Source organism: Manis javanica, chromosome 10, assembly GCF_040802235.1.
Source record: "Manis javanica isolate MJ-LG chromosome 10, MJ_LKY, whole genome shotgun sequence".
In the NCBI taxonomy this organism is placed as follows: Eukaryota; Metazoa; Chordata; class Mammalia; order Pholidota; family Manidae; genus Manis; species Manis javanica.
Genome location: NC_133165.1, coordinates 26256249 through 26272753, shown reverse-complemented (window position 1 = coordinate 26272753; position 16505 = coordinate 26256249). Strand labels below are relative to the sequence as shown.

Here is a 16505-nt window from a genome sequence, read left to right as displayed (position 1 = left end):
CGGACGGGAGTGCGGTTTCCCCTGTTGTCTCTGGCTGCGGTCGCCCGGGAGGGGCCCTGCTCCCGCCGCCATCCCGTCCTCCAGCCTCCCTCCCCATGCCCGGGCGCGCGGGCTTGGAGGCGCCTTTCCTCTGCAGGGGTCCCCCGACCGCTCACAGACCCCGGGAGGCCAGCCGAGCAGGAAGGTAGTTTGCTTCTCCCAGGGGGAAGTCGCTTTGTTATTAACGTAAATACTGTGGCGACATTGGGGGCGTTGACAAGCGTGTGGTCAAGTTCGGCTTGAAGAGCCACCGTTGGCGCTGCTATTGCACACAATACGGGGCGAGACCACCTCCCTAATGGAAACCCGGACCGCGGGGTCTGGGTCGCCTCGACTGTGCAGCCGGCCCGCTCCTGGGGCCTAATCCTCTCCGAGTGGCGTCTCTCAGGGGCGGGCGGCTCCAGACACGGGATCACCGGACTGGGTGGCCCGCGGACTCGGAGCCTTACGGCCGGACCGTCCCAGGTCTCGCGAGAGCGCAGCCGTACGTCTCGCGATAAGCGGGCGTGAAGGAGAGGAGGGAGATCCGAGCGGCAGAGGCGAGCGACAGGAGCGGCAAGGTGGGCGGGTGTTGCGGCCGCGGTCCGGGGGGAGAGGCTCTGGGGAGTCCGGGGTAGGCGCTGTGGTCGAGGGTCCCTGGGTAGCCTGGGGGGTCCAGGTGGGCGCCGCGGCCGAGGGTCCCGGGGCAGCCCTTGGGGGGACCGGTGGGCGCCGCGGCCGGGGTCCCGGGCGCTCTCAATGGGGTCCGGGTGGGCGCTGCCGCTGGATTTGGAGGGAGGCGCCGCGGCAGGCGGTGTGGGGGTCCGACCCTGGCTTTTCTCAGCGTCTGGTGCTGGGGCCTCAAGGCTTCTCAGAAGGAACAGCTCGAAATGGCCAGCGCCCCGTGAAACCCGGGCAGTGGCGACCTGGAGAAGGGGTTCTCACACCTGTCCGGTGTCCTGGTCCTGCGGAGGCTGGCTGTTCCCCAGAAATACCCAGGAGGAAGAGAAGTGCTCTTCCTGGGTGCTGCCCTTCAGGCCGACCCAGCACTGTGCCCTGCACTTACGCAGAGGAGACGCCTATGGTACTTGCTCCCACTTTATTTTACAACTAAGAAAGCCGATGAGAGATGGGAAGCCATTCATCCAGAATCACACTGCTTGTAGCTAGCAGAGTGGGAACTTGCATTCATGTTTTGTGTGAGGTTGGAGAGAGCAGAAAAGTTGGGGGGCAAATTTACCAGGCCAGTCTAGTGGTGCCCGTGGTGGTGTGAAGTGCAATTGCAGGTGGTGAGCCTCTATTAGGTTTCATCAGCCATTGTTTGCCAAGGATGAGAAGGGCCGTTGAGAGGCTCCCAGCTCAGGGATTGTGTTGGGAGCAGTTCACGTTCAGTGGTTAGAAGATTTGAGTCTGTTGGATGAAAAGGTTGGAGTTTGAGCTGCTGCCTTATTATCGTGTGTTTAATGGAGCAGGTTAGTTCCAGGCAGTTGAAAATGTACGTGTTCTTTTCATGCTAGTGTATTACATTCATTGTTTCTTACAGGGGATGGCACCTTGAGAAGGTGGTGGTAGATTGGCCAGATTTCCCACCCTGTGAGGGAAAATATGGACTGGTCTCATCTTGGCAAATGGAAGGCTTTGCCTTCTGGAGCAGAGCCTGCTGCCTCCCGCAGTGTAATTCTGTATCAGCGAGGCTCACAGCACTGTGAGGTCCCATTCTCTTCCAGTCCATTTCCACTCATGGTGTGAGTGAGTGGTGCAGAGGTGGACATGATGGCCTATAGAAGGCAAGGACTCTGTGTGCACGAGGCCAGAGTTCTTGTTAAGTGGGAAATTCACCATCAAACTAAGATTCCTCATTCTTTTGGGGAGATCTGGGGGTGTTCTCAGTCTAATATTTAGGAAGAAGGCGGGCTCTCCCTGATTTGCCCAAGGGAAAAGAGAGTGCACCTGTAGGAATCCAGGGCATTTGGCTGGTCACTGTGCCTGGGGCAGCCTGGTGTGAGGCCATAACCACAGATTGGGGGCTCCAGGTTCCGCTTGTCTTTGGCCCTTCCATGCATTGGTTTGTGGTGCACACTGGACCTTCAGAGCTACACAGAACCAGGTTTTGGTCTCAGTCTCATTTTATTATCTCAAAGATATGTGTAAGAAGACCTAATTTATCTGCCGACTGTGAAGATGGAAATGTCCTGTGTACAGTTACAAGCAGACTGATGAACTGGGGCAATAGCCGCACTGTCCACCATCAGGAGATAAGGACATTTAATTCTGACAACTTTGCAACATTGGCTTCATGATCCTCAGTTTGCAGATGAGGAAACTGAGGCTCAAGGAGTCTCAGTGCCCAGTCAATGTGAGATACCTGTATTTTTGGTACCTCGTTAAAAACTGGAGCAGCACATACTTGTGACGTTGCTGACGTGTGGTGGTGCGGCTGTGGCCATCGTCCTCATTGCCATGGTTTGTGCCTGTTTCTGACTCCTGGAGGCTGGGCGTTCTGTGAGTGCTCCTGTGGGAGGTGTGACACCGGACTACAGAACACCTTCTGCCTGGGGCCATCTGCCCCCTGCTGCTGTGCAGGGTGGCACTGTGATGGCCAGTGGCCTGGTGGCATGTTGTCTTTTATGCCTCCAGTTCTTCTCTGGTAAGCTGGCAGTATGGGCTCCTAGTTAACCCCAAAGAATGTGATCATGGACACTGGAATGTTTTAAGGACTCTGAGAGAGTGTTAGGGGAGTGGGGTTGCCCAGAGGCACCCCCCGACCAGGCAGCTGGCAGAGCTGATGGTGCCTGGAAAGGCTTGCTGTGACCCCTCCCTTGTCTTCCTCCAGAAGGAAAGTGGCCATGGAGGACCTGGGGGAAAACACCACCGTCCTGTCCACACTGAGATCTTTGAACAGCTTCATTTCTCAGCGAGTGGAGGGAGGCTCTGGATTGGATGTTCCCGCCTCTGCCCCAGGTTCTCTGCAGATGCAGTACCAGCAGAGCATGCAGGTGAGTGCTGTGTGTTGGGATAAGGGCCTCTAGGTAAGGACGCCTGCCCTTAGGTGGAACCTGTTCAACTTCCAGATAGTTCAAGGGTGACATATGTTGGGATAGGGGCCTCTGGGTAATGACACCTGCTCTTAGGTGGGACTAGTTCAAGCTCCTTATAGATGAGGCAGGTCAGTGTTCTCTCAGCCTAGCCCTGAATTGTCCTGTCTTAAATGATTTACCAGCACTTCCAGGGTGCACCTGGTACTCAGCATTGCACCCACACTAATGAGCTCATAGACAGTAATGGTAGGATTGGAAAGCCAGTTTATTCATTAAATTGAGGGAAACATCCAAACTGTCTGGGAGCATGGCCACTGGAATTGTCCAGACAGTTGCTGGCTCCCTTGAAGGTATATCACAGGGGAAGGCTGTGTTGTAAACACAGGTTGTGGCCAGCCTGTTGGGAAAACCCCAGCAGAGAGTGGAGGATTGGCTATGTGATGGTTTCAGACTATGGGGCCATTTGCAGAGCTTGGCTTCAGTCTGTCATGGGTGATTTCTACAGTACCCTGAAAATAGACTGACTTAATTTTATTCTAAGTTCTTGGCAGTGCTCGCTGCAGTCCCAGTTGTAAAAGGGTCAAGTTCAGGTTCCAGAGAGTTGTGGGGTCAGTCCCAGTTAGGGCAGGGATCACTGAGTCCACACAAGGAATTGGGTGTGGTGTCTACAACCTAGCTGGGCCCTGCCACTCTACACCAGCAGCATCAAGCGGTCCCTGGCTTCTCTGCCAGTGTTCCTTCTGTCCTGTTGATGGCATGGGCTGCCGGAACTGCTCTGTGATAGGGTCCTGTGTCAGGTGACCAGAGTGCCCTGTTCTGATAGCCCCACTGAGGCCCATGCAATATTTGGTAGAACAAACACGGGTGTGTTTGTATGCGTTCATTGCTGATAATTGAATGACTTACATTGGTTAGCGAGCTAAGTTACTCACTGCCCCCTGTTTTGGGAAGGACTGTTACTTATTCTGAAATTAGGTCTTTTATGTTTGTTTTTTGGTTTTGATGTCAAAACACTTGTTTTGAAATGGTGGTGATAATAGATTGTAGTTTTTTTTTGATCCTTGCTCACAGGCAAAATAAGTTGACAACTTTGGTCTAAAGATGTTAAAATTTTACTGATTCAGATGTCTGGGATCTTTTGGCCTCTCAGAACTATAGGACCTATAGGTTCTAGGACTTGGGAGGCCCAGGTTCTCACTTAGCTAGTGCTCTGAAGGGCTTCCCCAGTTGGGGGATCTCTCCAGTGAGAGCTATGGCTACAGTGAGCTGGTTAGAGCCCTGTAGCCACAGAACCTGCTTTGGGGTGCTGTCCTTGGCCTATACTGTCCCAGGATTTCACTCAGCAGTTTCCTTCTCTTTCCTACTGAGCTGCCCCCAAATAGCAGGTGAGGGAAGAGAGAAGCTACTCGTCTTGGGATCTGGAGCAGAGGTCAGTGCCTTTCCTACCAGTTCCCCTTCTTTTTCTAAGGTTCCAGCTTCTGTGAAAATGTTTTACAGCCTGCTCTGGGGCAGGTCAGTGACAGTTTAAATATAAACACGTTTCAGGTACTTTGCTTCAGAAGCAGTCAATGTTCTGAGAAGATGTGGCTGCAGATCCCTGTCTCTGGGACTCCAGGTCCCTGTGTGGTGTTGTCTTTGGATCTGGGTCTGCATCCTCAGGAGAAGCTCGTCCCTAGCTGCAGACACGGAGAGCCTAGAAAGTCCAGTGGTTTTGATGGAGGGTAGAGCCAGGGACCGCCAGATATCAAGATGGTGCAGTTGAAATGAGAGGAAGTGTAAAGAGGGTAAAGAAAGTGTGGACTGGGTCCCAAAGAGCAACAGGCGCAGAAGGTACTTGTCCTGGCCCAGGAGTTCTCACGCTCTGTTCTGTTGACCCTTTGGGCTGAATGACTCTTCATCTCACAGGACTTCTCTGTGCCTTGTGGGACACTGAGCAGCATTCCCAGCCTCCTCCCAGCCAGCCGCCAGGGGCAGACACACACTTCCCACCCCTGTGGCAGTCAGCAGTGTCTCCAGACCGTGCCAGGTGTCCCTGCTGGCAGCAATAACCACCTGCTCGAGCCCAGTGTCTTGCAAACATTAATGCTCAGACGACTCTTCTGAGAATGAGAATGTGTTTAAAAGGAAGATTCTGATTTGGTGTCTCTGGGGTGTAGCCTGAGATTCTGCATTTCTGTTAAGTGTTTGGGAGATAAATTGCTGTTGGGTGGCGGCCACTCTTGGCATGCACAGACTCTAGCCCATGTGAAGAAGGCCCTGCAGTCAGTGATTATAGGAAACTGATGCCCTTCAAGACTTCAACTCACCTTTATTTACCTAACCTCTGTGGGAGGCCGACTTCTCCAGTGGCCCTCAAATTCTTGGCCTGGTAGGTCGCTCTTTTGCCACTTACTCAAACTTAATCGACACTACGTATGTAGTGATGGGATTTTGCTGATACAATTAAGTTCTCAAATCAGTTGACTTTAGAGTACCTGGGGAGGTGGACCTCACCTAAGCAGCGAGCCTTTAAAATCTGGGTCAGGAGATCAGGAAGGGGATCCCACACATGGAAGAGTCTACCTAGTTGGCTTTGGAGGTAGAGAGGGCCACATGTCAAGGAATATGGGTGGCCTCTATGGGTGACAGCCCAGCACTGACAGCCAGGAAATGGAGCCTCAGCCTTACAGTCATGGGAGCGTGGCAGATGGGAATGCAGCCCTGTGGACTGTTGAGCCTGTGGGATCCTGATCAGAGACCCTGGCCATGTGGGTCTTCTCACCAGGTCTGACAGCTAACACATGGGTCTTTATGCTGCTAAGCATGCGGGGACTTGTTACCCAGCAGTAGGAAGCTAGTAGACCTCTTGTACAGCAAGCCCACCCTTGGTCACCCTGACGTACTCCTGCCCTTTTCATCCCTCCTCTGCTGCTTCCCTGCACCCATTTCTGAGCTGAGGACCCAGTGCCCTACCTGTGCCCCAGGGCTAAGCTGGGCCTCGTTGGGGCAGGCGTTCAGTGAGTGAGTGTTGAACGGGCATTCAGCTTTTTGGCACGGGCGACTGAAGGTTCTGTCTTCCGTTGGTGCCTGTCAGCTTGAGGAGCGGGCAGAGCAGATCCGCGCCAAGTCCCACCTCATCCAGGTGGAGCGTGAGAAGATGCAGTTGGAGCTGAGCCACAAGAGGGCGCGCGTGGAGCTGGAGCGGGCTGCCAGCACCAGTGCCCAGCGCTACGAGGTGGGTGACTAGGGTGGGGCTGGGGGCGGGGGGCGCGGCTCCCTGGAGCTAGGGCCTGCCTGGTGTGGGGGCCGCCTGGAGCAGTGTCTCAGCATGCTCCCTGCAGGCTGTGGGGAGAGCCCCTGGGCTGACAGCCCAGTGTACCAACACTGGGCTGCGTGCTCGGGCCTTGCATGCTGGCTGTGCTGCCTGCCCTGGAGCAGAGTGGGACCCAGGTGATGCCTCTGCGGGCCAGCCTGCCCTGCAGAATTCCTCCCGGTCTGGTGTCTCCACCCTCTGGAAGAACTGGGATGCAAATCCAGTAGATATGCCAGGTGGCATGGGTGACAGTTGCATAAGGGTCTCAGGTCCAGGCAGGGTCTTGCTCACATGGCCTCAGAGCCAAGATCACCAATTTTGGGTCCTATTTCCTGTTGCCCCTGGCTTTTCAGGGCAGGCTGGGAAAGTGCAACCCTGTTACCCAGAGAAGGTGCTAGGTGTTTACTTAGGGCATAAATTCCTTCCTTTGCTTTGATTAGCGGCACGGCTAGGGTTTTCCAATAAGTGCCAGTGAGCTGTGGGAAAGCTGCCAAGATTCAAGCCAAGTGTTGGGCCAGGAAATCTCTGACCGCCTGTGCTTTCCCAGCAGATGGATGTCTGGCCTTATGTGGCTTATTCCTATGCTTTCCTAGCTGATATCTTTGAGGGTGTGACACCAGTGAAATGTATTGGAAGCTGGTAGGTAGGTTCCTGCCGTGGTGTGTGGGGGCTCAGCAGCCTAGAAACACAGCCTGTATGGCCCTGATGCTGCTCCAAGTGGTGTTTCTCTGAGGCGGGCTTCATGGATGCCCTTGGCTGTCCTAGGAGGTCCATCCTGGAGCAGCCGGGGTGGAAGGGCTGGGTGAGGCCATGGCAGCCTCTGCCCTTCAGGTGCCTTTGTTGAGGGGGGAGGAGGTGGTGCCAGGGCATCAGATGGTGGGAGTCATGGTGCTGCCATGACCCTCAGGCAGGGGACATAGGTCTGCAGCTGCTGGCATTTGTCGGCCATGAGTCCCTCGAGGACAGGCCTGTGCAGGCTGTGGCACCTGCTAGGTGTACAGGATACATTCGGATGAATGAGGGATTGTCACAGGGCTGCTAAGTCTTTCCTTGGGGAAATCTGGGGTACAGGGATGACTGAGCCTCATCCGGGGCCCCACACTGAGTGCGGCCTCCCCTTCGGAGGCCTCTCTCTGCCCACAGACACGGTGGGAGGGGGCCCTGGGACCACCTTGGCCAGTGTTCTTCACATTGTTCTGTTGAAACTTGGGCATCTGTCATGGCTTTGCAGGGATTGCCAGTCTGGTAGGGGGTAGGGAAGATGTGGGGTGGGGTCCTGCCCTCCAGCCTGGAGATGCCTGTGAGGTGGTGATCCTTTGGGACCCGAGGTCTGTGGACCTGCCTGGATTGTCCCGAGTGCACTTGGGGCTGGTGGCCTGAGTAGAGGTGTCCTGGCCCACTTTGTGATGTGCAGAGCAGGGCCCTGTGCTAGCCAGCATGGCCCTCACCCCTTTGCTGCTGGGCCTCTGGCTCTTTGAAGGCTGTCCTGGTGAGTCCCTCTGAGCCCTGATGCGCTTCCCCCGAGGAGGCCACAGCATTCTGCACTACTGTTCAGCCCCTCATTGGTGCGGGGCTCAGGGCCTTGTAGGAGCCCTTGTGCTGAGCGAGGTGGACCGTGGGGTGCCCGCTGGTCCTTGGGGAGCTTCTGCAGCTCAGCTTCCTGAGGAGAGATCAGAGGTCAGCAGCGTCAGGTGCCACCTCACCAGGTCTGCCGCCTTTGTGCCTGGATTCTGGCTTCCACTGTGTCGTCCCTTTGCTTCTCTGGCTGAGGGTAACCTCCTCAGTGGCTTACAGTGAACTCCTGAGGCCGCCGGGCCTCACCAGGATGGCTCTTGGTTCTGCGGCCTCTTTACCAGCATGACACACAGTCCCCTGGGGTACCTACACAGCGGGCTCTGAAGGTTTGTCAGGGGTAGTGTTCCCTCGTGGCCCACCAGGGTGCTGGGTCAGCTGGTCCTGCATGCCGGCTCATGTCTGCACCCCCTGTCCCTGCCCGGGTGTCTGCTTGTGGGCAGAGTGCTGACTCATCACACTATAGTGCAATCAGACAGAAGCTGCTGGTACTGCCAGAGCTCAGGTGGCTTTCCAAGGTTGCGCCTGAGTCTGAGTGTTGGGCTGCTTCTCCTCCCTGCAGATGGTGCCTGTGAGCACTGGCTGGTGACCGCGTGGTGCCACGTGCCCTCTGAGAGGGGCCTGGCCACTGGAGGGGTCCCTGTCCTGAGGGAGGAGTGGGGTGCGGTCTTTCTGCTCCGACTCCCCTCACCAGTCCTCCCCTCTTGGCAGCGTGAGGTGGACCGCAACCAAGAACTCCAGACACGCATTCGGCAGCTGCAGGAGCGGGAGGCCGAGGTGGAGGAGGAGGTGAAGGAGCAGCAGGAGCGCAACAGGTCGTGTCGGCAGAGCCTAGATGCAGCTGGCCGGAAGCTACGGGAGAAGGAGGCCTGCCTGGCCACAGCCGGCGAGGTGAGGGCTGCGCCTGGCCATGTGCCACCTCCACCGGCCATTCCTCCTCCTTGAGGGAGGAGAGCGACTGGACCCCGCACTCTGCTACTGCAGTGCTGTAGTGCTGTGTTCTGGTTCTGCTTCCCACTTGTGTACACACGTTCTGTGCATGGTTGTTAGAGTAAAAATACCAATTTCCCACTCTGGTTTTCAGCTAGTAAGTTGAACAATTTAGTCCTTGCAATTATTTTTATCAGATGACTGATCCGTGTTTTGTCATTTTTAAATGTTTTGTCTTTTCCTGTGCAGGCCCCCTGATGTGTACACATGCAGGCGGCAGATGCTCCGTGCATGTAGCCTTTCTGTGCCTGTTGGTTCACGGGCACAGGTTCCTGGGAGTGGGGTAGTATGCTTTCCTGCTGGCCTTCCCAGTGGCGTTCACTGCCTGCCACTGTGCTGTGCATGTTCTGGTATCACAGCAGCCTCAGCGTGTGTCACAGATGTCACAGATAGTGGTCTTTTCTAGAAACACCAGTTTTTTTTTCCTTTCTTCCAGAAAGTATATGTAGGTGCCTCTGGATTTGCATTTCTTTGATTATTAGCATGGTCTATTAGCATCTGAGAATGTCTTTGAAGCCAGAGCATGTGTGGACTGTAGTCGATACTGTCCTCTACCAGTTGAGAGCTGCATAAATTTTAGAAAGAGCCTGAACATTGATGCTGGTGGAAATCAGACTCTGACCTTCTCTGTCCCTTTGCTGTGCAGCTCAAGATCACAGGTGCAGTGAGGAAATAAATGAAATGCTGCCAGGGAGGGAGTGGGAACGTGGGATCATTGGTATTCTGTCTCTGCTGCTTTTCTCCACTTGATAGATCCTCAGGAGCAGGCTCCAGGTTATTTTTGCCTTGGCAGCGCTGGAGAGCATGTTAAAGTTGTTCCTACATCTGTCTTCTGATGTGGATGTTGGCAGGAGAGGAGCCGTGATAGGCCTCCAGACAAGTCCCCCTTGCCCTTGGTGTGCCTGCCTGTGCTTCGTTCTGAGCTCATGTGCTGGAGGCTAGTGTGGGGTCCCTGGGAGCAGGCAGGCGCTGCACACTGATTGGTGAAGAGCACAAGGGGTGAGACCCTCACCTCAGAAGTCTGCAGAGGATGCCGGGCTGGGCCCAGCTCGGGAAAGGTCGTGGCCAGCTGGGACACAGGACTCCACACGTTGCTTCTCTTCAGTGCCCTGGGGAAGCCTTCCCTGGTCACTCAGATGAGGCTCTTCCCTCCCTTCTCTAGCTGTATGCTCTTTTCTGGGTGCCCTGGTTCGTGTGCTCATCACTGTGTCGTCCCCTTGCTGGTGGCCTGGCTTCCTACAACTCTGTGACTGTGGGCCATCTGACCCCTGTATGCAGTGCAGCCAGGTGTCTGTGTGTTTACTGAATTCAGGAAAACCTGAAGGATATACCCATTGTTAAATATATTTTCAGTGCCTCTATTCTTTTTGGTTCCCAGATTGACAGTCCCTGATCCTTACTGTAATAGAGCAGGTTGTGTGGACTGATGGAGTGGGGCCTGGACACCCCGTGGCAGCCTCCCGGGAGCTGTGGCATGACTGTTGATGTGTTCACGTGGGTCCTGGGTTGGTGCTTGGGCCCCGGGCCCTGGTGTCTATAGAGGCCGCCCTGGGGACTGCCTATGTCACTTGCTGGGTGGAGTTGTCTGTGGGGGTCGTCCTGGCCAGCTCCCCAAGGTGGATGGGGCCTCGTCTCCACTTGGTGATTTGCAGCGATGCTCCTGAGTGAGCCGGCTTTCTTGCTGGCCTGACTGGTGTGTGCTCTTCCCCTGAGAGAGCCACGGGGGCATGGTTACCACCAGGCTGCCTGGTGAGGGTGCCCCCCAATGTGTCCTGGAAGCTCTACCCTCTGCTCTCTTTGCTGACCACTCCAGCTGGGGGTGCTCCCACCTCCATGGCATCCTCGAGGCCCCTCTATTCTGTGGGCTGTTGTGGCCTTACGGGGAGGACAGCCTCAGTCCCCTGTTTACAGCTTCTTGGTGGGTACCGGCTGTGGTTCACAGCACATGGCTGGATAGGTGGCCTGGTTTGCCTTGGGGAAGGAGTTCCAGCTGAGGGGGATAGGTGTGAGAGCATGCCCAGGACTAGTGAGGGTCCAAGGTGGCAGGATGTTGAGGGGGCACAGGCATGCAGGCCACTGGGTGTCCAGTAAGAGGCCCAGGCCTGGCTTGCTGGCAGCCTGTCCTGACATAATCTCTTGTTGGGAGCTGGAGGGAAATACGAGGCAGGTCTCAGGCTTGGGGGCTCCAGGTTTGGGTTAAGGGCTGGTGTCTTACCTGCTGGGGCTTGTGTTCTGAAGGAGAAGACAGCTCTGTCCCTGCTATTTGGAATGGGTGGGAGGGGACCGGCCCTTGGGGGTGTTGTCTCCGTTCCTGTGGGAGGCCCTCCTACACTCTTGTACTAGTGGTTCAATGAGTGGCTTGCATGTCCTGCTCTGCTTTCAGACCATCGGTGCATTAAAGGGGAGGATCTCAGAGCTGCAGTGGAGTGCCATGAACCAGGAGATGCAGGTGAAGAGCTTGGAGTCTGAGAAGCAGGAGCTCAAGGAGCAGCTGGACTTGGAGCACAGGTGTGTGAGGTGGAGCCAGCAGGGCCCACCTTCCTGGCACGTGCTCTCTGCTCCTTTGCCAGGGTGCCCTGATTGCTCTGGTCTAGGCAGCCCGAGGCGTGCTGGGGTGTGTGCTGAGCTGCAGGACCACAGTTAGTCACATGGGAGACCCAGACAGGGAGGCCCTGGCTTGTCCTGTGCCCCTGTGGCCTGAGTGCCCAGACTCCACAGGGGCCATGTGTGCCGATGCTATAAGGGTCCACAGTGCCCTTTGGTGCTGTCTTCCCCTCCACAGGGTGGTGGGGGAAGGACACCGAGGCTCCTGTAGCTGGGGTGATAAGTGGCAGCAGAGCAGAGTCTTAAATGTTCTGAGAACAGGAAGAGGGAGTAGTTATTTCTTCCCTCCCTGGGTGGGGGGACATCAGCATGGAGAGAGTTAGATTTTAGAGGCTGTGTGGGACTTCCCCAGGGGCGAGTGGGATATGGCTGGGATGGGACCTTCTGGGCAGAGGGAGCAATCTGAGCACTGCACGGAAGAGGGAGGGAGCTTGCCTGAGGGTGAGGTCAGAAGCCTGAGTGCTCTACTGAAGAATTTGCTCGTTACCTTAGCAGACGTTGTCTTAGGAGCTTTGGTCACTTGGAGTTGCAGGCCGAGGTGTCTGTTGTGAGTGGGTCCCCAGCTGTGGTCCCCAGCTGTGCAGGTGTGAGCTGCAGGGTAGGGGGATAAGAGCTGTGGGAGGCTGAGGCTGGGCTTAGCCACCTACCCTGACCCAGTGAGGAGACGGAGGCCATGGAGCCACTGGCAGGGGCTGGAGTTTGGGATCCCAGAGTGTGACTATACTGGAGAGCTTTTAGGGTGAATTGCTGGCTTTACCACTTAACCTCCTTCTGCACGTGATGTACTTTTCTCTTGATAGAAAATGGCAGGAAGCTAATCAGAAGATTCAGGAACTGCAGGCCAGCCAAGACATGAGGGCCGACCAGGAACAGAGGATTCGGGTGAGCTGCTCCGCTTTGGTTCCTGGCCTGACATGGCAGTGGTGGTCTCAGCCCTCCTGAGGCCTATTGGTTTTTCTGAATCAGGGGCATACTCTGACACTGGGGGACAGTTGGATGCCCATGCCCCTGCCTGCACCCCTGTAGCAGGTTTCCCTGGTTGTCCAGGTCCCTGCTATGGCTGTTGCTGCCTTTAGAGTAACATCCCAGCCCCATGCTCCACCCAAGTGATCAGGGGCTCCTGGTTGCCCCCAGTTGAGCCTGTCTCATCAGGGCTCAACTTCTGGGCTCTCTCTCATGTGCTCTTCTTAGTGGCTGCAGTGCCCACCTGCCCCTTCCACAGCAGCCCTTGCCTTCCCACGTCCTGCCCTGCCTTGCTTGCCCCTCACCCTCCCGGCTGCAGCCCTGGGCCTGCTTTTCGAAATATGCCTGTCTGTGCAGCTGGCATCTGTCTTCTCCAGTTGACTTCAAACTCTTCCTTGTGCAGACCTCCCTGGCTGTCTGTGCCACCTGTGTCACCCTGTCCCCACTACCTGACCCAGTTCCTGGCGCAGGGATGTGCCCCTTTAGTGTTTGTTGAGTGACTAATTTGGTCCTGGTCTCATGTTCTTAGTGGCTTGTTACTAGTGGATACCGGCTGCCTCCGCTGTGTCCAAGGGGACCACAGATTGTAAAGAAAAGGCTGTCCTCAATATGGGAAAGACTGTTGTGACACATGTGTACTGGAGCGTCAGAGCAGATCTGGCATGGGGGAGTGGGATGTGTTGCTGATCACCTTATTCAGGGAGGCTTTGCTGAGTGTCCTTGGGCCATGCAGGTACTAGGTTCCCTCCCTGAGGGCAGCTCGGCACAGGGGGGCCCTGGAAACATTCACTGTGCCCAGCAGAGGCACACCTGTTGCAATCAGGCAGGCTTCCTGGAGTAGGAGCCCAGGCCCTGGAGGTTGCTGAGGACCTAGGACAGTTCGGTGCAACTATCCTCCTCTTTCTCTGGCCTCAATCAGGATCTGGAGCAGAAGCTGTCCCTGCAGGAGCAGGGTGCTGCAGTCGTGAGAAACATGAAGTCTGAGCTGGCACGGCTGCCCAAGGTGGAGAGGGAACTGAAGCAGCTGAGGGAGGAGAACACCTACCTGCGGTGAGGCAGGGGTGGGTGCAGCTCCATGGGCGGGTGCCCCATTCCAGCCCCTTGGGCTCCTGGCCCGTCCTGGTGTGCGTGGCTTCTGACAGCTGTTTCTGGGCCTGCCAGGGAGATGCGAGAGACGAATGGGCTGCTGAGGGAAGAGCTGGAGGGGCTGCAGCGGAGGCTGGGGCGCCAGGAGAAGATGCAGGAGAAGCTTGTGGAGTTGGAGCTGGAGCAGGAGGTAGGGCCAGGCCTGGGGCCGTCCCCGTGCGGGCCTCTGTCTGCCTAGAGGACCGTGCTAAGTCCTAACATTCCTGCTACCTGAGTGTGGAAGCCACTGGGCAGCATAATGGCCCCTAGAGTCAGACTAGTCCTTATCCCAGAACTGCCCTCTGCTGCCTCGCGTGAGGGTGCTGCCGGCCAGCCTGTGCTAGGGAGACAGCATGCATCTCCAGTGTGAGCGCAGCTCCTCACATGCGGTGGGAGGAGGCCAAGTGAGCTGCAGCATGGGAGGACTTGTGGCCGTAAGGGTTGGGGAGGGGCCGAGAGCATCCTGAGGGTGTGGCCCTACTGACACCTGGGTCTTAGCCCAGTGAGGCCCTTGTGTGGCCTTTGACCTGGACGTGGGGAGATGGAGGATGCATGGTGGTCTGTCTAAGCCACTCAGTGCAGGAAACTGATAAATATGGCAAGTCAGAGGGGAGATGGCACATGACCCTTGAGACAGACACTGTTCCCACCTGGACATGCTTGGTCCCAGTGGACGTGGTGGGAGTTCAGAGGCACGTGGTCCTGGCCCTCATGTTGCTCACATTCTGGACGGGGAGTGAGGCTCACTCTGGGATGTGGGTCAGTGTGCAGTGCAGGGGCAGGCGGTGGGGTGGGGAGGCTCCCGCCTTCTCTGCTGGGCAGACCCTTCTCCCCACAGGCCACAGGTCCTAGAAGGCTGAGTGGGGTCAGGTGAGTTTGGCTCTTGGGCGAGTCCGTGTGCCCTGAGGAGTGCCTGGCAGACCTGGGGAGGCGGTGGGCCCTGTGATTCCTGTGCCAGTGTCTGCTTTCTGGGTGGCAAGCTCTGGGGGCAGGGCCATCCAGGAGGTCGTCAGCCCCTAAGTCCTCCCAGCCTGCTGGGGTTCTTGCTTGAGTTTACAGGGCTGGGAAGAAATATGCCCCTTGCATGCTGTGGGGCTTTCTTTTGGCATTTGGAAAGTAACCTTTCTGCTCCAGAGCAGACATGGAACTCAGAGATAAGCACAGGCCGTTGTGAAGGATCGGGGGGCCTGACATCATCTCCGCTGTCAGCGCTGGTGATGTTTGGCCTAGGGCTGATGTATACATGCTGTGTCGGGGTGGCCGGTAGTGACCTGGAGTGCAGGAGGATGGGCGTCATGAAGTCCTGGGACGGGAGGTGATGGGCCTCGTGCTCTTTCTGCGTTGTCTTCTCAGAGGCTGCTGGCGAAGCTGCAGAGCTGGGAGAGACTGGACCAGACCACGGGCTTCAGCATTAGGTAGGTGGGAGGCACCGAAGTCCCCCACAACCTCCAGCAGAGGCCCTGCCAGGGCAGCTGCTCAGTTTGAATGAGGTGCTGTCATGGCGCTCAGGGGCTCTCCCCGCCTGGTCTCAGCACCACCTTCATTTACAGCCGGACAGCCATCCCTAGGTGGTGGCAAGCATGTGATTGCCCTGTGTTGCTGGGCTTTGTTAAGGGGCTTGTCTGTGTATACCTGGGAAGTAGTTGCTTTTAGGGGAAGTCATTCCTTTCAGAGCTGTAGCCAGTGGAGGTGAACTGAGTCTTAGCGGTCGAAAAGGGAAATGTGGGGGTGGTTGTTGCAGCAAGGCCCCTGCAGCAGCTGCCCTGGCCTGGCTGAGGCGAGACTCTGCCAGTGGGTGAGTGTCAGGATGTACAGTGGGGCAGCAGGCAGGGGCGAGCCTCTGTTCTCCCCTGGGGAGTGGGCAGGACAGGCATCCTGCCACTGCCCCCTGCTGCCCATCCATCCAGAAGCCTCTGCCCCGCTTTCTCCAGTGTGCCCTGCTCCTGCCTGCTGCGTATTCCCAGGCCCCTGAGGACCGACTGCCCTGGGGCGGCTTGTTGGTACCCGTGGGTCCATAGGTGGGGGTGGAGGATGGATCACCTGGATTCATCCTTGCAGCCTGGGGCGTGGGGCCTGTGGTGTCTTCTCTGCTCGTGTAACTTAGGACTGTCACTCCTTGGTTGTCTTTCCTGCTGCTCTTGGAAACTGGGCCAGGACTGAGAACCTTTGAAGAGCTGTAATTGCACTGTTGGACTGCTGATTCTGAAACCCACGACTGTTCTGATGGCACTGTTGACTCTAGCTGCCCATCACTTGGAAATGTCTCTTCTTTTTATCTTTGCCTTGCTGAGTCACAGCGGCCAGGTGAGGCCGTTACTTCCCCTTGAATTACACCTGCAGAATCCAGACCCCCACAGGGCTGGCCCCAGCTGGGCCTGAATGTTTTGTGCTAACTTCTGTTCTGGGGGCTTAGTAACTCACTGGAAAGCTTCCCTCCTGCTCCTAGGGAGATTCACCTCAGAAGGGAAATGTCCGTGACTCCTTTCTCATGCGGGAAATCAAAGGCCTGCTTGTGCCTTATCAGACCAACTCCTGGAGTGTTAGAGCGCCCAGCGGACGCTGTGAGTGCTTGACATCAGCCAGGCCAGCAGGACTGGTCCCAGCAACCGCCATCTCTGGCCAGAGTGGAAAGTGCAGCTGCTCTTTGAGCCCCTTTGGATCCACTTTCACACTGGGGGCTTTTCAGAGGTTTTTCAAACCCCCGAGCAATGTTGGCAGGTGGGGAGCTTTGCTGGCTTTCCCGGCTGGGCCCCACCTGCCTGTACATTCCCTGCAGCCAGGCCCCAGGAGAGGGAGAGGAGTGGGTGGGGCTGCTCCGCTCACTGGTGATGGGGTTGGGCAGGAGAGGGGGGCGACTGTGGTAGAGTGGGCAGCATGGCCGAGGCTGGCTCCTGTCCTGCTCC

At 56.6% G+C, this 16505-nt stretch overlaps 1 protein-coding gene across 5 annotated transcripts in view; it reads left to right on the top strand.

The window, feature by feature from the left end:
* The first annotated feature begins 475 nt into the window (after positions 1-475).
* The window catches only part of MAD1L1 (mitotic arrest deficient 1 like 1), a 418618-nt gene continuing 402588 nt past the window's right edge, over positions 476-16505 (top strand). For 2 of the 5 annotated variants that reach the window (XM_037008486.2, XM_073214937.1), the window contains exons 1-9: positions 478-599; positions 2852-3014; positions 6130-6270; positions 8632-8811; positions 11294-11418; positions 12315-12396; positions 13397-13527; positions 13639-13753; positions 14956-15017. In XM_037008486.2, the coding sequence (XP_036864381.1) occupies positions 2865-3014; positions 6130-6270; positions 8632-8811; positions 11294-11418; positions 12315-12396; positions 13397-13527; positions 13639-13753; positions 14956-15017 (986 nt within the window). In that variant the 5' untranslated portion in view covers positions 478-599; positions 2852-2864. Of the gene's footprint in view, positions 600-2851; positions 3015-6129; positions 6271-8631; positions 8812-11293; positions 11419-12314; positions 12397-13396; positions 13528-13638; positions 13754-14955; positions 15018-16505 lie in introns of all 5 variants that reach the window. The other 3 variants (XM_037008490.2, XM_037008488.2, XM_037008482.2) reach the window with 3 other exon arrangements.